Below are 25,037 nucleotides of genomic sequence, written 5' to 3' on the forward strand. Positions count from 1 at the left end.
AAGTGGCGTAATGTACCGCATTCAGGATGCAATGCTTAGTATGAGGAGTTTTTGGTGTTGATGAGATATTTCTCTGCTACTGAGAGTAAGTTTGGAGACTTGACACCCCTCTTTCCCATGACTGCACAACTGCATAGTGGACTTACACTTGTTGCAAAATGAACTTTGGGCTTAATCCGATTTGACAGCGATGTTGCTGGGAGATAGCAAGAAGAGAAGGGACAGGGGAAAGACACTATAATGTGGATTGTCTAATAGAAAGCAAGGGCAGACACTATCATGCAGGATTTTATACAGGGGTGGCGTGCTACGAGTGTATAGCCTAGGGTGGCCATATAATGTAATCAGTCCCTGCTTTCAGTATACCTTGTTATTTTATTTAAGACAACACACCACATCTGGTGGTGGCTACCGTATTCCTACAGTATGTGCTTATCTGAGCTTAATTATGAATCAAAATGACAGGTAGATAAAAGTACAACACATCATTTTGGAGGCTCCTCCTTCTTATATTGTATGATCTTTAACAAGATTGTGTTATGTGCGGGATTAATAGCTTTACTTATCAATTAGCAATCTACACAACAAACTATCGATAAAGCTGGGATGGGCGCATGGGAAATCAACCAACTCAGAGGAGCACATAGGATATGTTGGCCAGCTGATACATTGTGTGACATGAAGTGTATTATTGTAAGTACCAGAGGAAGAGGAAGCCGTTGTTTTAAACGGACTATCAACTCTAGGGTAAGGCATTGAGGATCTATATAAACATATCAGTTAAAGATTACCCTTTTCACTTTCAAGATACACAGCTTCTACTGTATGTTTCCCATTTTTCTGTATCACTAAAAGACAATTACCGTATTGTGAAATCACAATTAAGTGTACATATATGTAAAGATGTTTCATTTTCTAATTAAAATAAAATTGTTAGTTATTTTTGTGATACACAGACAGATGATATAAAAAAAGTTTCCTGTACAATACTGTGGAATACCTTGGCTATATATATATATATATATATATATATATATATATATCTCATAGCTTAATATTACTAATGATTATCTGAAAGCTGGATTTAAGGGTGTCCAAAAACAGTCCATTTAATTTCCATCTAATTATTTCAGTTCTGGAAATGTTGGTGCCGCGCATACAGAGATAATGGAACAGTTTTTTAATTATTGGCAACTACATTACTGTATTGTGGCCCAGCTTATGGTTATCCCAAGCCATTTACATAAAATTTTGAAGAGCAAGAAATAAAAATAAACCACACTTACCTATAAGACACGGTTTTCTCTAAGGAATGTTTGGATATTAGCCTCACATGTATTAACTATCCCTGTTACCCAGGCCCTATAGCAACATGTTGAAGGGGCCCCTGCCTTAATGCTTTCAGAGAGACATCTCTCACTGCAGCTGTTGTTCAGTTTATGAACCATAGTAGAATCCTATTTAATGTTAAAGTAGTACCCTAGTTCATCTTATGTCCCTTAGTAGTGTCCTAGTTCATATTATATCCCATATTAGTGTCCTAGTTAACATGTCTATCTAGATATTGTCGACCTTTTAACTGTCTATCTATAGTCCGGATACCGAGTTCACCCACACTGTACTCCTGCAATGCAATTACTGCATCAAGAGATCATATAGTCAGCAGAACCCTGACAGCAGATACAGACTTTACTCCCTTACCTGTGCCTATGCTCAGGGACTCTCATCCCTTATTCACTGTCTGGCACATAGGGGATAGCAGATTCCTGAGCCCATAAGAGTACAGACTATTTTCCATTTATATTTGTGAGGCACTTGTGAGGCATTAATACCACAGTTACCTTTTCGCAACAGTTATATGGCTCGTGTTGCAATGTTTTTAATCTGAGTGTCTATCTTTTAAAACAACTATAATACACACATTTTCACCTTAACACCTTTTTTTCTGAAGATATCATTTTTTACATTTTATTTATTGTTTCATTTTTTTCATTTGCTTGGGTTATTTAAAAAAAATATTTTTATATTATTTGTTTTCATATTTCTTCTTTTTCTCAGTTGCGCATGTTTTTTTAGACAATTGTATGGTACCAGGTGTATATATGATTTTTTAATGCAACTTAGAATAAACTTGAATAAGATTTAATATTTAATCATTATTATTTGGAGTGTGCCCCTTTAACCGAGTACTTGCTTTTCTTCTTTTGTATTTACAATTATGTTTGCTTGTGTGAGCACCTGTGAATACTGACTTATGTACTGTACTTTATACATAGTGGTCTGTTGCTCAAATCGGTATTAATTTAATTATTGAGAATCTACTCTTAATAATTTACCTAATTTGTTTCCTGTGCGAGAATCTTCCCCACCTTTCCCTGCGTATGAATCTATGGAAGCCATCTATGGAAGCCATCAGTGAAACTGGTGATTCATTCATTGTATTTTTTACAAATCAGTAAGAGATGTATTGCTTTATGTGAATTTGCTTTGCAGAATATCTAGTTTCACCAGTATATGGTAAATTATGGGGCAACTGTATTTCTTTTCCATATTTAGTTCCAATAAAATAAATTATAACTGAATTTGGAGCTAAGAAAAATATCCTTCCTATAAATTATGGCATTTAAATACCCATATATTTTTAGTATAGTTTATTTACTATTGTACCTTATGGGTTGGCTTTTAAAAATTCCACTATTAAAATGAAATTATCATTAAAAGTTAATTTCCTTTTTTTCTTTTTTTTTATGCATCGGTGCTATAGTAAAATGAGTAAATGAAAGTAAGCAGGGGATATGTCAGATCTACAGGAGAGCATGTGCTGTGCATACAGAGAGCTATTGTATCTGACTGGTGTAAGTAGTAGTGTGTAAAGCTCCCTACAGACAGATTGAGAAAACAGTTCAATCTGTTGTACATAGTATTTTATTCTTTTAGTAAATGTGCTATTTGAGTTTTCTTTCTCAGTAGTGCTTTTATGTAGTGCAGAAACTACAGTCATTTTCTTTCCTGGGAACAATAGTGGAGACCACACAGAAATGCAGAAAAAGTCATGTAAATTCATTAAAATGACTAATCATTTGTGTTTGATAAAGTTTAAATAATATTTTTTGTATCTCTGTCTTGTGAAGCAAAACTGATACTCTCACTCTTTCTGATTTGTCTATTAGAGTTTGTGGTTATCCCAATAGGAAATGTATCTCCACTAAAGGGATTAATCAGCAACATTCGTTATTTAATTACACATATGTTTGAGTCAATCCACTTTAATCACCTTGGTTTTATCATAGATATATACTTCTAGACAGCATTTCTGAATAAAAAAAAAGTATTTACTTTTTGTCAATATGTTTTTTAGATTAAAATATATATATATTTTCTTTCTTCCTTTCTATATGGGCCCCTAAACGTCATCGATATATATGCACTCTAATCTGATGCTCATTGCAGCATGTGTACTTTCTATATCCTTCATATCCTTCTATGGCTGGGGAAGCAACCATTACTAAGCATTGGATCCCCAATATCAGTGGGTCTACCCACTACTTCAAAATGATAAGTCTACAAGGAGTTCCGTGAACATGTAAAAACACAAGACAACAATGACATCAGAATGCACCTTTTAAACAGTTATTTATAGGATTTTATACATATATTAGCATCAAATGCATAATATATTTTATTTTATTTGCTCAGTGTTTCTCTTTCAGTTTACATTTTTATTTCTATTGCATTTACACTGTTGGACCTAGGAGGAACCAATAAATCCAAGTATTGTCCCAGTTCTAAGCCACATTGATGTTTTTTTGAAAATTACAATAAAAATGTGTGATAACAAATGTCTGTTATCTAACTATCTTTTGATTGTTTTGATGAATGAAGGATTAATTAATTGCATATACTTTGTTTGGCTATACATTGATGCTAGGAAAACACCTACTACACCATATGGTAAGCATGATCCCGTCTGCCTTGCTGTGTTAACTAGTGACAGCACAGACAGTGTAATGGTTAGCATTCCTGCCTCAAAGCACTGAGGTCATGGGTTCGATTCCCACCACGGCCCTAACTGTGCGGAGTTTGTATATTCTCCCTGTGCTTGCGTAGGTTTCCTCTGGGTACTCTGGTTTTCTCCCACACTCCAAAAATATACTGGTAGGTTAATTGGCTCCCAACACAAATTGCAAACTGTGTGTGTGTGTGTGTGCATGTGATAAGGAACATAGATTGTAAGCTCCACTGGGGCAGGGACTGATGACGCGCTGCGGAATATGTGTGCGCTGGTAATAATAATAATAGTGCTTGCACTTGCAGTTGGGTGGTTGAGTGGCAAACTCCATTTATGTCAATGCATTAATTTGCAGTGCGCACAAGTAAATAGAGCACACAGCATCCACAAAATTACTGCACTGTCACCACTGCTCCCAACTGCAAGTGCATGTGTGAGGGGCTATGAAGTCATTGTTCCAGTAGGTTCAATTCTCCAACCCATTTGCCTGCTATTACTAGCATTAAAAACCATTGATTGATAAAACCAGTGGCTATGGGGGTCTTAGGCCGTGTCTCCATACTTAATTCTCTGAAGAAAAATTAATCTGCTGGCATGACTGTGAGAATGATGCTACATTGGCAGAAACTCTAGATTATTCTGAAATTAACATTGAATATCCTTGAACTGGGCATTAATACTCGTATGGATGCATGAAACATTTTGGTTGCAGTTGAGGTGAGAAAGAATAATAATACATTTCACACAACTGGATTGCTCGAATATAACTTGAATATATTTAAATAAGTACCAGAGTCAAGACTGATAACTGACTGCTATTGTCAGACTTGAGACAGAATATGCTAAACATAATTCATGCTAAAATCATCTTATATGAGTAACAAATATAGACTTTTGGGGTATTTAGCACGTTATGTTAATTCCTATTTAAATATAGATGCATATATATTAGCTGTAAAATTAGAGCATGAAATTAGATTACTCAGTCAAAGTAGCAGTAAATATGAGAAAAAAATTTATGAATGAGAAATTCGAAGAACAAAATGTGTTTTCAACTTAGTTTCACCACAGAAGTGTCTAGATTAGGCAGAGGGACCATTTGGCGCTTTAGTTGGTGCTGAGCTATATGTTCCAGTGTAGGCATCTCACAGTTATAGAGTTGTTATAGCTTTTTTTTGGTGATTTAGCTACTTATCTACTGCTAGGGGTATATTTACTAAAGTATGGGTTTTTAAAAGTGGAGTTGTTGTCCATAGCAGCCAATCAGATCCTATTATCTTCTAGAAGGTCCTAGATAAATACATACATCTGATTGGTTGGTATGGGCAAAAACTCCACTCCTAACAACCCACAGTTTAGTAAATATACCCCTAATACCACTTCACGCAGAAACACTTAAAAAACCTGGCTTTTACCTGGCATTTGCTGCACAGGTTTTTTTTGGCTGTACCCCCCTTTCGCACAGAAAAGCAAATTGCCAGGTCAAGCATTTGGACCCGATAATTTGCAGATCAACCCAGGGTATTTCTGCTGTGCGAAGGTTCAACCCGGGTTGCAATTCCCAGGACTTCGACCCTGATAAAAAGCTGGGTCAAAGTCCTGGGAAATTTTGACCCACGTTGACCCTTCCACGTAGGAAAATGACCTGTGTTGATCCGCAAATTACCGGGTCCAAATGTTTGACCCTGCAATTTGGTTTTCTGTGTGAAAGGGGTATAAATGTGATAAATCTGTTTTGCCATTCAGCTGCTGCAAATTAGATCTTTAATATTTGCAATATGGAGAAATGTGGTAGAGACATCATCATACTGGATACATACAATGTTATATTTTTGTAACAGCATTTTCTGTTCATTACTTTAGTGTGTAAGTTCTGATCAGGAAGTGTATCTTCATTTTGTATAGTTTTGTAATGGTATTTAAATATTGAACCTTGCCATTTATTAATTGTATAGTAATGTGGCAAATGTTTACACTAGATAAAAGGATAAATAATAAAAATATAACAACGCATATGTATTATTTTACACAAACCTTCTTGTAAACTGTACTAAATATGTATTTTATATATCTGCTACATACTTTTTTTGGTTTTTGTGCAAAAGATTTTTATATCATTTTGTAAAGTTGTTTCTGTTCAATGCAACACAAATAAACAAAACCACTTGGATTTAATAAAAGGTATTAGTGAAAACACAGAAGGCCGTCAGAAAGATAAAATAGAGTAGATAGTAAATGTTAAAGGAGTACATGTAGATACCAATAAATATAATGTGTCTGAAGGTGGAAAACCCCTTTGAACATTGACTAATCATTAACAGACATGAGAGGAGGACAGAGTCAGCAGACCCAGTGTTGTTGCAGCTGTTGGTATATAGGCTGAGCATGTTTTGCGTTTCTGCTCTGTCACTGATGGCTAAGCAAACTCTGAATAACATATGAATACAGTAAAATAGTCAGTATATTTGCTGTTATCAGCAAGAAACTGTGTGAATGTCATAGTACAATGTATTAATATAGTTTAGAAATTAGACTGCAATTGAGTTGAGAGATGCTGTCCTGTTACATAAGGCTTGCTACACACAGTGGGACTGTTCACAAAGTGTAATATTTTACTTGATTCACATAATTTGGGATTTTGCATAATTATATCTTATTAATCATACTATCGGTATTTAATTTTACTGCAACAGTAGGTAAGAGGCACATTTTAAGTGGAAGTATATTAAATGGATTACAGGAGCCTGTCTATAAAGAGAGCGCTAACACAGATTTTTATTTATCACTGATACTGCAACCTAACAAAACATATCGCCGGCGCAGTTTAGCGATTTTGAGTTCCTTAGCGATGCAAGACTAGAAAAGTAATGTTATAGCTGTAATGTGTACATATCTATTATTTATTCATTACCAGTTATTTATATAGCACACACAAATTCCGCAGCGGTTTACAGAGAATATTTGGCCATTCACATCAGTCCCTGCCCCAGTGGAGCTTACAATCTATGTTCCCTATCACATGCTCACACAATTAAACAATAGTGTTAATTTGTGTTGGGAGCCAATTAACCTACCAGTATATTTTTGGAGTGTGGGAGGAAACCGATGTACCCGAAGGAAACCCACACAAGCACAGGGAAAATATACAATCTCCGCACAGGTAGGGCCGTGGTGGGAATCGAACCCATGACCTCAGTGCTGTGAGTCAGTAATGTTAACCATTACACCATCTGTGTGAATAAACACCTCAAATTACCTCGCAAATATGAATGTGTGGCTCATTTTTATTTTATATAATTGTAGCTCATTTAAGTTTTTTGTGAGCTTATATTTGAAACTCTACTCTATGGGGTATATTTACTAAAGTGCAGGTTTTTAGATCTGGTGATGTTGCCCATAGCAACCTATCAGATTCTAGCTATTATCTTCTAGAAGGTGCTAGATAAATTTTCAGTAGAATCAGTTGTTATGGGCAACATCTCCACTTCTAAAAACCTGCACTTTAGTAAATATACCCCCAATATAGGGCATATTCAAGTGCCTATGTATGTAATTAAATGATGGACTACTACTCAGCAACAAGTACACCTATATTAATAGCTGCATTCATTAATAAAGTAGCTATCTTTGCTGCATACATTCGCACTAAACCACATTACAGTACTGTTATAGTGGACATCCATATTATTATGCCCTAGTAAATACAACTGCTGCCTAGTTAGTAGAAAAAGAGTTTTGAAAAAAGTGACAATTGCTAAATAGGGAGATTGTACTTTATATGAGACAATTATAAATTTTTACACTTGTTTCTCTCAGTGTTTACATTTTATTTGCAATAGTTTCTAATTTAACCTTGTTTGTGCCTGTCGGCTTTCCGTAGTTAGCATTTGTTTATTACCTATTGATATCTGATATGCTAAGGATATTTGGCCGACAGTGCTAGTCTGAAAATCTTCAGATTTTATTTATTTTACCACTTGTTTGTAGCAGGTTTGCAAAAAGGTGCCATAGCTATCAAGTTACTGTGTCATGTTACCATATGTGAAACAGACAAACTTGATGCTGGTCAAAAGTTAAACAGCTTGCTTGTTGGAAGCACGTACAGTAATGTTGTTTTGGTGTGGTCAGGCTCTAAAAAAGCAGTAAAGTAAAGTAGCTAGGTGCAGTATGTGTACCTATAAGCTTTAGAATGGAAAGCATTTGTCTGGTTTAGAATTTAAATGCTATAATTGAAGAGCTGTGAAAAAAAGTCATCTTCAGCTTTCTGCTAAGAGAAAACAGCTATGAATGATGTCAGATCCAGTGCTGAAAACATTGAGAGTCCTGGCAGAATGTAATACAGCTGCAGTCCAACATGATGCTGAAATGGGGTTGTGAGAGCATAAAGGCTTTCCGTATTCCCAGGGCGCACAACTGCTTGCGGCCTTGGCTTTGATCTCTTCAAAGGCTGCTGCCTCCTCCTAGATGGGGGAGACTTGGCTGCCGTTCGCTTGCATTGAAAAAAGGCAGAGGTCTCTATTCAGGCAGAAATCAATCACTGTGCAGGAACAATTAAGTGTAATTCAACCATCATGGAACCAGGATGAGATTATGGGTTTGTTACCTGAGTGACTGCGTTGAGATGGGGAGCAGAGGCCTGCTGACATGCCACATTTTGATGACAATAATAGACACATGAGTGATATGGCGGGGAGGGGGAAACACAATGACAAATCATGGCCATGCTGTCCAGCCGAGCAGAAAATGAGGTTACAATTGAGAGATAATGCTTGCATATGTAACCGTATTTTAGCAAGCTGGGCAATTTATGGGAATAAATACAATAGGACCCAATTTCCGTTCCATGTAAAAGGTGACAGCTAAGTGAGATAAAACTCTTTTCATCTTCTCTCTACATGACATAGATGTGTGCGTATATGTATGCTTTTGTGTGTGTGTATATATATATATATGTATGTATGTGTATATATATTTATATATATGTAAGTGTATGTATATATATATATATATATATACTGTATATATTAAATATAGACACACACGGTATGCAGTCGGGAAGCCGGCAGACCTATTCCCGACAGCCGGCTTCCCGACTGCTTAATCCCAGCGAGGGTTAAATGACAGGCGTCTAAATCTACCGATCGAAGGGACGCCGGGCATCGAGCGCGGATAGCCACGGGGGGGGGGGAGGGTTAGGTTTTTAGGGTTCAGGTGGGACTTAGGGTTAGGCACCCCCCGGGAGATTAGGTTTAGGCAAGGGTAGGCACCCCCGGGGGGGACTTAGGGTTAGGCACCCCCCCGGGAGACTTAGGTTTAGGCGGCGGGGAAGGGGGGATTAGGTTTAGGCACTTAGAGGGGGGATTAGGGTTAGGCACTGGGGGGGAGGGTAGGGTTAGGTACCCCTAAGGGAGGGTTAGGGGGTAGAATTAGGTTAGACAATACTTACCTTGGATGATCGGGATTTACTCCTCTGCCGGGATGCCGCTGTCGGGAATCCAACCGCCAGGCATGGGTCCGCCGGTAAATCAAACCGATTCCACACACACATGTACATACACACACAATATGCATTGCACTATTCTTTCCATGAAGTGCTGCTAATGTTCTCCATGTAATAATAGTTTGCTTTGGTTCTTCTTACTGTATGAGTTACTGGTGTGCATTTTATATTTGTGATTTAGATGTTGCTGACTTAGTTAACTAACAGTTGACTTATTTTAATTCTAAGACCAGTATTGCAGTTTCTTGGTGAGAATTTCACTAGAATAAAAGGTTTAACAATCATTATTGGAAATGATTACATACCTTAGAGGATCTTTAATCCTTATTTTTATTATTATTAGCGATTATTATTATTTCTATGTCACTAGTCTAGTTTAATGTGCACTCATGATGAGTTATACACATCTGACGCAGACTTTTATGGACGGGATAATATTCAAAAGATTGCAGTTTTTTGTTTCACTAGGAACTAGTGATATTACTGAGGCACGAGGCACAAGGTGTTGTGTGATGTATGCAGCTTCTAATAATGAACATATTGACATATTGGTTCCGGTAACAAAAATGGTGTCTTCACTTCCTGCAGGCTATAGGTAAAATACTAGTTAAAGTCTTAGAAAATATGTTTTTGGAACACTCTAAAAGGTATGATGGAAAAGTTACAAAACTGTTACAAGGACATCAGATACTTGGGGGTCTATTCTCCAAGCAAAATTTTACATATATCATGCGGAAACAAACTTTTCCCCATAATTTAAGTGTCCCAGCTATGCAGGAATGGGTTGATGGAAAAGATAACGCAATTATCTTTCCCGTTAATGTCCGACTCCTACATCGCACTGTAGAGAGCAAGCCATTGCTTTCTACAGTGGTTAACATTTTCTGCTAGTCAGGTAGCAGGGAAATGTTAAAACAAAATCCTTAAAGCCTTACCTTATATAACGCCATCTGAGAATGACGTTACACAAGGAAACTCCTTATTTCTGCGAAAACTGCAGGGACACTCTCACTCTCTGCTCCCAATCGGTAATTACACTGCTGGTGTTTCTGGCAGTGTAATTGCAAGGCTTTGTAAAGATGCATATATATATCTATATATATAGTGTGTGTATATACTTGTATCATGTACACTATATATACAGCTCTTCCTGGGGTTTGCCTACATAAAATTCATACTGCTCCCCCACATGCTCCTCTGTATAAACTCAACCTGGGAGACTGAGGAGTGTGAGGGGATGGAGCAATATGAATTTAAGGCAGACAAGCCTCGAGAAGGGCTATACTATATATGTGCTACGCAGAGATGGCACATGCCCAGTGCCAAACAGTCTTTCCGGACAACCGAAAAGACTGCCCACATGGACTTCACAGGGACAGCGTGTTAACGCAACCGCTGTCCCTGAGAAGAATCTTGCTAAATAGAGGTGAAAAGACTCTTTGATAAAGTTCCCAGGTTGGAACGAAACGCGTTAGGGGAATTAGAGGAATTACCTGCTTGTAATCGTTTGGGGTATTCACCCATATTGGAACATTTTGCTTTTGAAACTGTCTCCTCTTCTGCACACGTGGGATTTCAGCTGCCCAGTGGAGACAATTGAGACAGGGGCTAGCTGCTGGACATGAACACGTGTGACCAAGTGAGTGCTCCGGGAGCTGCAGCCGGGCACTTGCCGTAAAACAGAGACAGTCAGACGCGGTTGATGTGTGGAATGACATTGCCAGATGGCAGGCACGAGCAAAGCCACAGCTTCATTGTTGCACACAGCCATTCACAGCTTTGTGTACTTGTGGACTTTAGGGAGATCCGTGTAACATGACATGCAAACATGGCTCCCTTTGAATTACCATCTTTAAGCGACTGGATATTTATTTATGTTATTCACTGGAGATCGATTACCCCATACAAGTGGAGAATTTAACAGTATAACGGAAGATCATCATATGTTATCCATTGAAAGCAATCATCTGTGTTGTCCACATATTATATCGTCTATCTTCAGTTGAAAGACAGGTGAAAACTGAGAGGCCAGGTGAACATTAACTCTCACTCGATAGAAAGAGGACAATGGGGGTCATTCAGACCCGCTCGCGAGCACAGGACGCTCGCAAGCGGGTCGATGTTCCCCCACTGCGCATGCGCACGACGGAGGGAGCTCCGTCGTGCGCATGCGCGAGACCCGGCGAGTGCCGGCTCTCCATCGCTCCGGGTCTCGCTCCAAAGGGGGCGTGCTGTCGATGTTGATTGACAGCACGCCCCCTTTGGTGGGCGTGCCGGGGGCGTGCCTGGCAGACGGAGGTGTTCCCATGGGAATGCCTACCGTCTGAAGCCGGCCCCACTGACATCACTAATGATGTCAGTGGGAGTGATTTTGGCTCTGATAGAGCCAAAATCACTCCAGGGCTTTTCGGCAGCGAGACCCTACCGCAAGGTCTCCGTCGCAAGCCCGATGGTCGCGATGGTCAAGACCATCGCGACCATCATCATGGACGCTCGCATATGCTGTGGGTGGTAACCCACAGCTATGCGAGCGGCCAGTAGGCCGCTCCATTTTCATGGAGGAGGGCACTGATTCAGAGCGAGCGCTCTGGTCAGAGCACTCGGCTCTGAATAAGGCCCAATATCCTTATAAAGTTACATAAAGTAATTTGGCTACTATGAGTGATCGTTATACAATTAGCCCAGTCTTATATATTTTTCAGGATTAATATAATTGTGTGTATAGATATATTTATTTATTTATTTTATTTATTAACAGTTTCTTATATAGCGCAGCATATTCCGTTGCGCTTTACAATTGTAAACATTAATAGAACAAAACTGGGTAATAACAGACAGATATATAGGTAGGAAGGCCCTGCTATGTTATGGTTTTATAAATACAGCCGGTTGTTTCTATTTTATAGATTGTATTGTACAAATATATATACTCGTTTATGTATTAGAAATAAAACAACATTTATTGTGTACTATATAAGTATTTTTTATTTCACATATCAGACTTCACAATCTTAATACCAATAGCGCAAATTATCCTAAAACAAAAATAGAGGTGAAAAGTATAGAGAAAAAAAAAACATTCTGTTGATGTTGTCCAAAAATATTCAGGCTAATATCGACACTAATGCAGAATAGACCCCTTGAAATTATATGTGCTGTTGGCATTTCTGACTGTGAAGTGCTTTCCTTTGCATAAATTGGAAAATCACTAATTTTGGTACTTTTTTACAAAGATTAAGGAAAAGGAGAACTCCATCCCTTTGATATACGTTATATTAATGACACATGTCCTGTCACTGAAATCCCTGTTGTGTCTGTCATAAGATAATGTGCAGGGGCTGTGTCCCCTTTTCTCGCAACCATAAAAATTACAAGTAGGAAATCCTTACTAGCCAATTGTAGCAAAAAGTGCCAATTTACTCCTTTATCCCTCTAGGGAATGGCCAATTAGGAAAACAGGCTTTAGAAGCTTATTAGGTTGGCAGTGTCTAGTAATATTCGGTACAGCTTTGTTGTGGCATGTTTTTCTCCAGTAAGTAGATGTACAGGCCAAAGCACGAACAAGTTTAACAAAGGTGGTCATTAAGCTGGAGCCATGAATTATGTCCCACACCATTGTCACAAACAGAACGGACATATAATCAGCTAGAGACAGAACTAGTTTCTAAGGTTCAACTTCTGAGGGTGTTAAAGCTGTCAATGATTAAAATCAAAAAGGAACTACATTTTTTTATTTCACTTTTTATAGCATCTTACTATGGAATAACCTGGACATTAATTCTACAGCCAGCTATATATACTACAGATACTTCAAGCTTGTCCAGCAGATTAACGTTTGTTCGGAACGATTATTGTTCAGTGTATATACATGTAAATAATCTGCCAATGCTCAAATACCGCAATCTTTTGATTTTATCTTTCATGCATAGTTGATCTGTCAGACCTTCATTCTGCAGATTTAACCTTAAGGTAGGTTGTGAGGGAGCTAGGGTTGTTTCGGTATTAGTATATTAGAGTTAGGGGTGAGTGTTAGGGAGGTATTAGGGTTAGTGGTTTGTTAGGGTCGGGGGTTAAGGATGTTTGGGTATTAGTGTTAGGGTATTAGGGCAAGGGTACGTGGAGAGATACTCACAGCCAGGCCACTGTATTGGATTTGCTGGAATTATCTCTAATGTATGGCCTGCTTAAGTATGGACAGTACTTTGCAATATGTTTTACTGTTTGTCCATGTTAGACTTGAAATGATGTCGTTTTGTAAAGATTTATGATAAAATATATATATTCCCAACAAATCAAGACAGTCTACTATGCCCTTTGCTCTGTCTCCCAGAAGAAAGGTTTACCCAAAGGGGCAAAGAGCAAAAATAGATAGATAAATAAATAAAATGAGCTTGTAGCAGAAGGAGTATGAAGATGCATCGATGAGGAGTTTAGTACACAGAGCTGCATTTACCTTTCATGATTTCCAAGCAGAGACATCAGAGGCGTGAGAGCTGCTTTGAGTTACAGATCTTCAAACAATATAAGTCAAAACAAAAAATCAATCCCTCCGGTCCCTGGGAGCAGTTATCTAGAGATAAAAGAGAAAAATAAAGTTATGCTAAAGCAGAGAGGGTAAAGGAACAGATATGCCAATGGTACACCGAGCATGAGCATTGCTGGAGTGGACCTTGCATGAGCCAACATCAATGAATTTTTATCTCATCAAAAAAGTTCAGGCATGCCAACTCGCTTCAGCAAGACTGCAATCTGCTTCAGGGGCTGCCCGAAGCTTCGGCTTCAGTAAACTTCTCTTTTTTTCTTCTATCCTTTTTCCACACTTCTCAAATATAATCACATAGGAATTGTGTTATATTCTACTGAAGGCATGAAATGTTCCTGAAGTCAGGTTTGAGAAAACAAGATACAATTGACAAGTAATATATTCTAAGCATTGATAGTGCATTTAGAACATACTGAAAAGGTGATATTCTGTAGGGTGTGTTCTATGTCCCATGAGCTGATACTTAATAGCTTTACTATTATGTAAAATGTGCATAAAGTGGTAATGGTAGAAAATACAGTATGTTGTGTGCATAGGGAGGATCAGTGCAGCGTTGGTCACCGGAAGTGCTGCTGTGGGCTCTCGGGCTCCATGCTTTGCATTGAACAGAGCAGAGAAGAGACCTATTCTGAGCATGCTCAAAAGACCTAGGGGCCTTGGGGAGTGCTGCAGAGCCACACCCTCTACGCCCATGGCTTTATGCGCCAATTTGTTCTTAATTTAAAAAATCATCAGCATAAACAATTTTGCCAACGAATAAATGTTTGTGTTTATTTAATGTACATGTCTGAGATATGTATCCCTGAATAGTATCAATATACATTTATTAGCATTTTGGATCCATCATTTGCCATTGTAATTCTGTTTCAAAGTCTTTCCCCAGCTTCCCACCTCTCTCTTTCCCCTCTGTATTCCATCTTTCTCTCCTCCTCCCCCATATTTTTCTCTTATGCCCATCTATTTATCTTTCTCTGTATCCCCCTCCCATGTTTTTGCTCCATCTCTCTCTCTCTCTCTCTCTCTCTCTCTCTCTCTCTCTCTCCCCCATGTCCTTGCCTGTCTCTATTTCTTCCCCCTATGTCTCTGCCCATCATTCCTTCTCTCCCCCCAAGTCTCTGTGTTGTCTCTCTCTCATTCGGGCAGATGGAAGAATGAGATACACCTGTAACATCTTCTCTTTCTTTTAATTTAACATCCTCCTAACCCTAGGTCAACTTTCCAGTGTGGTTGGATTATACAGCCCACCACGAACATCTGCAATCGGGCTGGACCACTTTGCAATATGTAGCACCTATCCTTGTGTATCAACACCTATTTCCCTATAGATTGTAAGCTTGCGAGCAGGGCCCTCTTACCGTTATGTATGTCTTTTATGTATGTATGTATGTATATATGTATTTACAACCCAGTGAAATGTTAATTCAAATTGTAAAACGCAACGGAATTTCCTGCGCTATATAAGAAACTGTAAATAAATAAATAATAGTGTCTTGTACACACACGAGGGGGGTATTTATCAAAGCTGGGAGTAAGATAAAATGTAAAAAAATAAATTACCAGCCAATCGGCTCATAACTATAATTTTTAAACACAGCCTGCAAAATGTAAATTGCAAGCTGATTGGTTAGTACTTTATCTCTCACAATTTGATCTCTCTCCCAGCTTTGATAAATATCCCCCCAGGTACCGGTTAAGGTATACAGTATGTGGATGTATAGGTGTCAGGGACCTTCTCCTTCTGAGGGAATGTAGGGAGGGGGCTTGTTTGCTAGGGGAGAGGAGATGCTGCGTCTGGCAGCAGTAAAAGCTGTGAGTAGAGGGAGGGGGCGGGGCCTCCCTCCAGCTCTCTACTTGCCTTGCGCTAGACACAATCCTAACCTCATTATATAAATCCATAATATGGGATCTGTAGCAAAGCTTGTGGTTACATATTTAATACATTTTGTTGAGTCACACCGGTCTATATAAATTAGTCCTAAATTCTACCCCCGATGCTGCTTTGAAGTCTTAGCTTATTTGGACAATGAAAGTGTGTCTGGATAATGTCAGCATTATTATAGAAAATGTTAACATTTTCTGGATAATGAAAACATTCACTGCTTCATTGTCCTTGCTGGTCTTACACTAGTGTTGTGTTTGTTGCTACTGTTCACCTAAAACACACACACTCAGTTACACTCTCACTCACTCTCTCACTCATTCACCATCATGACCCATGTGTCCAGGGACAAAGCTGTTCAGCGCAGATGTGAGATGATATTTGTGGGATATGAGATTTTTTTTCATGAAACAAAAGTATCTCTGCAGCAGAAACGCCTGACCTTTCCCAGGCCTTTCATCACACTGGCAGGCAGCAAGATAATGAACACAGGGAGGAAAAGAAAGGACATTTGGAAAAGCCTCATATCTTCACACCAGTGGGCTGATTTCTGTATTCAAATATGTCCGATAAAACAAAACTAAAACTCCACCATAGGTATTATACATACATGTGAAAGGATAAATGTAGGATAATTGCAACTAAAAGGAGCAAAAAAATTCAGCCTTATTATCTTGGTAGAGTGTCATTGCTTAAAACATGTTATTTACTTTAAATTGGGTAAGAATTATTGACTAGGATTTATATATAAATAGCTGAATAGAAAAGAAAACCAAAATCTCTGCATGTTTTAATGTGTAACATTTGTAATAGATGTTATTGGCTGCAGTGGTAGCCAACACCCAGGGGAATGCTTGATAATAACCTATGAACCAAGAAAGTTTAGTACATGGGAGTTGAATCTTGTTAGATACTACAATTACAATGCATGCTGTCTTTGTAATTAAGTGATACCCTTTAAACACAACATTCTTAAGGTGCCCATCCACTAGACGATTAAGTTGAGCGATTGAATGATAACGATATCGTTATCGTTCAATCGATCATAAATCGTTTGCAAATTGTTTGCAAATTGTTAAGTAAAATGTCTTAAACGACCAGCGATGTGCGCTCCCGCTGGTCGTTTAGACACCTATCATCGGGCAAACATGCTGGACAACCTAACGATAACGTCAGGTTCAGCATGTTTGCAGATGATGGATGTGCCTACACTGAACGACTGCTCCCTCAGTGTAGGCACATCACAGACTGACAAACGACTGCACGATTACAATGTCATAATCGTGCAGTCGTTTTGAGGGCTGCCAGTGGATGTGTTCCTTTAGTCTTTAGATTTCCTGCAATTACAAAGTAAAATACACTCATTTGTACACAGACCAATAAAACTAGTTCTGTTCATTGTACAGAGTTTGTTAAAGGCGTATACAATACAAATAGCCATGGCACAGACATAAAGAAATTTAGGTTACAGAAGAAAAAAAAAATTCTGTCTCTCAACAACATTGAGTGTCAAAGGTGAGGAGACAAGGGTTCTCCCATGGATAACAGAACAATGTCCTATATTTGTAGCTGTGGTCAGTAACAATAGCTTGTATTCCCATATGCATGTAACCGATGCATTGGCTCCTTTTTTCTGTCATTCATATAATTTGACCTCTTTCCCCACTAGTTGGACATGCTAAATATAGGGCTATTCATTCCTTTGTTAAAATCGAAGCACCAGTGTTCTACATCCTGTGAGGTCACAGCGATACAAAGTAGGACCGCTGTCCTCTCTTTAGTCATACATGTATTACACTCAACATGGACCACCCCACCTCATTATGGACATTAGCATTAGATTAAATATACCTATATATGTTTTGAATATGGAGCCTATGGTTCATTCCACTGGCAACCCCTGACTGCAGGGAGGTAAGCTAGCTTCTCCCCTGAATTGATAGGCTACACATTGAAAAATGACTAACTTTATTGTCTGCCTACGCTGAGCAGGTTTTGCTGTGCTGTTACTGCTTTCTAGTGAATGAATAGACTTAGCCCACAAAATGGCTTCATCTGCTGTGTCCAGACAGAGGGTGCACTTAATTCTAAATTATATTATAAATATCACCATTAGTGGGAAATATTTCTGGAAAGACTAGAATTGTATTACTTCTAGCTTTGTGTATGTCTCGTTTATACCTTGAGATTTGCTGTTATATATTCCCATCCAATAACTGCAAGCTCACTTCCCGCTAAGAAGTATTAACTATAAGAATGAGTCCACTGAGAGGAAAATAGATTAATTATGGAATGTGTGGAAGAAGAACAAACATTTTGTTTTGAAGATGCTTATTTCCTTTTGTCTTCTTTTGACCAAAGAGACTTTGTAAATAATCATGTAAGGCCTCTGCTATGTGCATTATGCACAAGGGATTGCATATCCAGAGTATTGCCTTAAAAACTACACACATAGGGGAAAACAGATGTGTTAATAAATCATAAATTGTTGCCGCTTAGCCTTAGCTTCGTGCAGTACATCAGAGTGTGGAGATGGGAGCTCGCAGCAATTTTTCCAAAGGAGAATGAGCTAGTTCTAGTAATTACTTCTGTTTATACATCAGAAACTTGTGTAGCTGACAGTAGGTCATAGGCCAGGTCTTTCTGGATCATGTCACCTAAGGGGCTTTAAGGCTTATTTCTTCTGGGGCAGCTCCCAGCATTGATCATTAGCACCAATATTGACTATGCTGTGCGCTCATTGATGTCTTGGACATCCATGCACACATTTTAGGAATCTTTTAATAAGACATTGTCAGAGGTAACTGCTTAGATGGACTATTTGTGGCACACATTTCTGAAGAAAATCTGGTGTTCCCATCTATATGTGTTGTTTTAACTGCTGATCAATGCATTTGCCTCTAATCATGACTTTGGATTGTATGATGTTTGATAAGGTTCCTTATATTATAATGTGTTTAAGTAAATGTCAAAATCTTGCAGTTGTTATAAGACACTGTATTACTTACTTACTCTGTAAAGCACTACAAAAGATGTTGCCACATTAACAAAAATTAATGAAATAAATAATGCTTATAAGCAACAAAATTTGACAAGTCAATCCAAAACTCTTGCTAAATTTTGTAGTGTATTTAGACCCTATGGGAAACTAGGCCTCTTCACCCCCACTGTGATATCTTGGGTTCCAGCTTCCACCAGGGCCAACTGGGCCCTAGTAAGGAGTCTGGGTTGCGCAATGGATCATCCAGCTTTGAGTGTAACAGTACTTTATATGTCAGGAAAAGGTAATTGTGATTACTAAATAATGTGCATAGATTAATGTGCATTTAAGCAACTGTATGACTTTTTGATAGGAAGGACAGTAAAATTAGGCCAAAATATTTATATATGAAATCTACAAGGAATGTTTTAGGAACTTTAACTACAGGGCACCAAACAGAGCAGTAGGGGCACCACAATCAACATTCAACAATGACTTAAGCTGGCCATACACGGTCCGATATGCACCGTGCAACGCTACGGGGATCCGACGTCTGACAATATCGGGTAGTAAAGCAAAAGAGAGTAACTCTGCATATTGGCAATACCATGTTGCACTGCAGGTTGGGCAGATTTAATATGTGCAGATTTAAGCTAGGTATACACTGCGTGATTTGTTTGATCGGACCGACAAATAGGGCGATTTTTCGGCGAATCGAAAGCCCCAATATCTGTGCTACACATTATGTGGGGTTTTTTTATTCGAAGTTACAGATTTTTGGCCACACAATACTGATTTTGCATATGTCCGCCCACAAGGAGGCTGACATAGTCACAGGAAAACGTAGAAAATATGGGCAGATTATTGAGTTTGCACACACAATGCTCGCTATCGGGAGATTGAGGCCGAGATTTTCTGTCTTGGACAACCAATTGGATAATCGAAGGAGTGTGGTTTTGGAAGTTTTTAAACTGTTGTATCGGTGAAACGCAGAAACGATTGCTCATACCCACTACACAATAAATGAGGCCGATCATCCGATTATTGGCAAAACGGCCCAATAATTGTATAGTGTGTACCTAGCTTTAGACTAGAGAGCAGGATGATGAAATGCAAATATAAATTGCAGTCAGGTGCGTATTTATAATAGGTGCAGGGTGTGCAGTGCACACGGGCCCCTGGGTCCGGGGGGGCCCGCACACCCTGCACCCATACTTTTTTTTTATATACTTACCTCTCCGATGTCCCATGGAGTAACTCTGCAGAAAACATCTGGAAAATGTCCGCTGCAACCATTTTCCCAGCGGTTTGCGCAGGCGCAGTAGGAAGTCCCGGGAAAATGGCTTAGTCGCCATTTTCCCAGTGATCTGCGCATGCGTTGTAGACTCTGGACACACTCTAGTGCCCAGAGTCTATCGCTGCTCTCAGTTCGCTGACAGCAGCTGGGGAGAGAGGAGGGGGCCCCAGAAGGGGAGTGAACACGGGCCCCCTCCTCTCTTAATATGCCCCTGATTGCAGAGTAAGAATAGACCTGTCCAACATTTGTGGGCTACGTGCAACAGCAGCCGGTATTCACCCTGCATATAAAATAAATGTATCTTACTCCCTTCCCAAATCTGAATCAGGCCCTATATTTGGAACTTTGCCCCAACATTACCAGTGAACATGTAGAGAAGCTATGTAGGAAATAGCAGGGACCAATCTGCCAAGTATATTAAAAGCATGCAAAATTATAAATAATAAAATAATAAACATTACATGAGATCAGTACAACTTGACATTGAATGCAAAACATAATCAGTGCGATAACAGGAAAAAATACTGTTTGCTGGTGTATTTCATTTTATGACCAATAATCATTATGATTATATTATTTCCATGAACTTTAAAACTGCTTTAAATCACAATGCATAAAAAGGACAGGGTAGGGTCATGTAAGATATTTTCCCAATGGAACTCATACATTTAGCAAGATATTATAATTCTTTTGTTATTTAGTGACAAAAAAAAAGAGATCTAATACATGACACACCTACCAGCACTGCGTTCACTTTGCAGCCGGCAAAAATATAAGACAAGGCCAAAGCTTAAATTAAAATCCTTAGGTTCTTATCTCCTTCCCACAGGAAAGCAAATCTGTGTTGAAAACCGTAAAATTAGGAGGAGAGCTAGGATGGCATAATTTAGTTAGAATTCATGGTGCTGGATTTTTTGAGCTTTTATGACTGGAGGGAAAGGCCAGACGTTAATAAGATACAGTAATACAACTTCTTATAGATTGTGGTTTGTAAGAAAAAAGGCCCTGGAAATAAAAACAAAATAAAAAGATATGCTTTTATTTTTCTACCTTAGAGTCATTTGTATTTAAAATATAATTTTTTAACCTTATTTTAAATGTAAAAAAATGTTTTAATCCTCTAACATTCTTTTATTTAATTCACAGACTGGCGTCCATTATGAAATCAAGTTAATACTCTAAAGCTGGGTACACACTTGTAGATATATATCGTTCGAATGACAAACAATATATATCGGTAGCGGATCGGACGTTGTTCACAGACATATCAGGACGACCCTGCAGCACAGTCGATGCCCATATATCGGTACACCTGCATGTGTGTACGGGCGACCCGCCGCCCTCCCGTACATTGGCTGCAGGGAACTCCGACATCTTAACTGGGCGGGCAAATATCTTCACCTAGTCGTGATGCCTGGCCAGACATATCGAGGGGAGGATTGGTGTTTATAGCTTACTAAATTGGCCGCTCGGTTGGAGCGACAGCTGGTTGGTCGTTTCATCTGGTAAGTGTGTACCCAGCTTAATATATCCCTGCCACCATAGCCTGGGGGATAATAATGTGAACTGCTAAATTTCCTTTCTGTTTTTTAATATACAAGCAATTGGACACATTTTTATTGATTATTTGATGTTAATTACTGCGGGTAATCCTGAAATGATGCTGAATACTGCATATTTTTGTATGTGATTTAGCTAAAATGTGTACATGTTATATTTTTCATTATTGTTTTAGTCAAACAAGGTTCCAGTGGTGCAGCCATCGCATGCAGTGCATCCTCTCACTCCACTCATCACGTACAGTGATGAGCACTTTGCACCAGGAGCTCACCCCTCACATATACCATCAGATATTGGCTCAAAGCAAGGTATGAACTATTATACCAGTGTAACAACACAATTGTAATTTATGGGGCTGGTATGTAAGTTCTTATTGTGAGGCTCAAGGAGTAACTGTGGATGAAGCATTATAGAAATATAAGGTTTATATTAAGTAAAAGTTTATTTTTTTTTATATTATATTATCTGTAAAGACCTATAATCATATTTTTATGTAATTGCACCTAGCGGGAGAAGGGGAAGGCAGCGGACTCAGGACCCCGCCGGCCCCTCCAGCAATCCCGGACCCGTGTAATAAGTACCCTCTCTGCACCCCTGAGCACATGTGATAGGCTTCAGTTTACTTAGCATGGAATACAGTTGGGAATTGGGTTATACCATAGGGATTTTATTTTCCCCTTTTTGAGGACTGCAGAAATTTATCATAGAGAGGACTAGATACAACCATTTGGTGCTATTTGTCATCAAAATAACAGTCTATGCTCAAATAGCTTGTTTTTACAATTAGAATTTATTGAAAAAGTAATGTAAAAAAAGCAAACATTAATCGAACTTGTTTTCATTAAACAAATAATGAATTTTGACCAAGCCATTGCAGTGACATGAACTGAGGACCCATGTTCCACTGAATAACGAGATAACGATATATGGGATAGAGGAAACCCACTTATATGTGGGAAGAAGATACAAACTCTAAGTAGATTTATTGTTTTAAAGAGTAGTATATGGAAGCAATTTTTCATAATAAGAATAATAAATTGTCAGACACCCCAAAAGGATGTTTCATTACCATGATATTTGTTATATCTTTAAATATATTTTCTGTTATTTAAGGAACTCATCCTGCTCATAACACTAAAAATTTGAAAAGATTATCCCAGCCCATTTTACCAGCCTGTGAGAGAGAAAAGGAAAGAAAATAAAACTGTGAAAACTTTTCCAAGTTAAAAACTAATATGTGAAAAATACAGGGAAAAGTAATATTTTTATTTTCAAATATATTTGAGTTAAAGTGGAGAAACCTGTTTTCTACACAGACTGGTGGCACCCGTGACCATGTTGTACCTTTTTCTGTTTTGTTGGGATATATTTTTATTTCTTTTGTTTCCCATAACTGCTCCTCACTTTATGAACTTCACCCCATAAACTCTGTTGTAGAATTACTTAATTTTTAGAACCCCCCAGCCACCACTAAACTAAACAAAGCTGAACTCATAAATAACTTCACACTACCCATAGTGTTTTAAGGAAATCCTATTTAGAAGCATTACTTCACACTATTCTATTAAATCACACATTAGGTAATTGATCATGTTTTGAATAATTTAGTTAGTAACCAGTTTCCCATCTTTTATCCTTTACAACACTCAGTTAAATGACCATTAAATCTAAAATAAAAGCAGCTTTCTAATACCGTAGCTACTATAGCTACACAATGTAGATGTATACAAACACAATTTTTATAATATTTTGGTTATTTTAAACTAAATGTTAGGACACTTAATAGTTTGCTGCACTTAAACTACCGTAAAAGATTTATCAAACCCCATACAGTTTGATCACAACAATTAACTTTTTCAATCATTGTCCCCAAATAAGTTTGATTAAATATTCATCCACCAGACTTGAAAACTTGGTCTTCTGGTGCTGATGCCAATAGCCAACAACAATGCATGGGCCCCTTATGAGCCAATTTATAGCAGGTGATCTTACTGAGTGAGCGCAAATTAACTACAGGCCTGATCTCTTAGGGGTCTGTTTACTAAGCTTTGGAGAGAGATAACATTGACACAGTTATAGACTGTGTTTGAAACATGACAGTTAGGAGGTGATTGGTACTTTATCTCCATCAACTTAGTCATCAACTTGAACTAAGGGATCATAATTCACAGTTGCGTTCCTGCTACATGGAACAATAAAGGAGAATAATGCATTACATACTGCATTTTCCTTTACAAAACAAAGAAATGATGATAACAACCATTATTGAGTTCATTATTTGTTTTGTTTTATGTGGGAGTGACATGTCTATTTTAATATAAAAGTAAATTATATTGCAAATATCACAGAATCACAAAAAAACACTAATTAAATAAGTAAATCATAACAGTCATTCATCATGTTGTTAATACCAACTCTTCTTATTTTTGTATTAAGATTGTGAATTGTGGTGCAGGAAATCTGGTATCCATTTGGGAATGCAAGGTGTTTGGCCTACTAGTTGTAGGTTTTCATGTCTCGTATAGTTAGAGATGAATAATCTCTTATTGAATTTTTCCTCATATAATTTTTGTTCTACTAAAAGTTCTACCAATGCAAATCAAGTTGACCTTGCCGCCCAAAGACGTCAGTTTGATGATGAGCTTAGTAGAAGCCGGAGTGACAATTGGGAGCCAAGTGAATCATATCAAGAGTTAGCATTAGAAGCCTAAAAATGATTCCTAATTAGTCACTGATCCTCTGTGGTTGAAAATGGAGAGGAAAAAATGCAATACAACCTTTAGGGAATATGTGTTAATGGACAGGCCCTAATATGATGTACCTAATCTACAAGCCGTATTTTAATCTTATTTTTGAGCAGCTGTTTATTTAAGAGGTTTCGTCTTCTCCAACTTTTATTAAAATTGCAATATCAGGTCATACTAAAAACAATCAAATATAAATAAAACTGTTGGTTATCAGTAAAAAGCAAATTTCCTATTGATGCTGGGCCAAAGTTACTCACTTTGTATTGTAAGAGTTAAAATCAAAATCAGAAATTGCCTAAGCACCTTATAAATGTAAATTTCATGGTTATTGCATTATGCATGCTGTTCATGTATATTTTTCCTCATCCATCAAAAAATAGAACAGAACTGGAGGACAGTGACTAATCCATTGAGGGCTGAGAAGGAATTAATGTCCTCCAGGGTAAAATAGTAGCACTTACCACTTTTTTGGACTGGAATAGAACATTATTTGGTGTACATTATTTTACAGTGAGGGAAAAA

At 38.1% G+C, this 25,037-nt stretch overlaps 1 protein-coding gene across 2 annotated transcripts in view; it reads left to right on the forward strand.

The window, feature by feature from the left end:
* LEF1 (lymphoid enhancer binding factor 1) overlaps positions 1 to 25,037 on the forward strand; it is a 108,406-nt gene that overhangs the window by 33,734 nt on the left and 49,635 nt on the right. For both annotated transcript variants that reach the window (XM_088479492.1, XM_088479493.1), the window contains exon 4: positions 21,944 to 22,076. In XM_088479492.1, coding sequence (XP_088335618.1) covers positions 21,944 to 22,076 — 133 coding nt within the window. The remainder of the gene's footprint in view (positions 1 to 21,943; positions 22,077 to 25,037) is intronic.

Source organism: Taudactylus pleione, unplaced genomic scaffold (assembly GCF_031769625.1).
Source record: "Taudactylus pleione unplaced genomic scaffold, aTauple2 ptg000236l, whole genome shotgun sequence".
Classification (NCBI taxonomy): domain Eukaryota; kingdom Metazoa; phylum Chordata; class Amphibia; order Anura; family Myobatrachidae; genus Taudactylus; species Taudactylus pleione.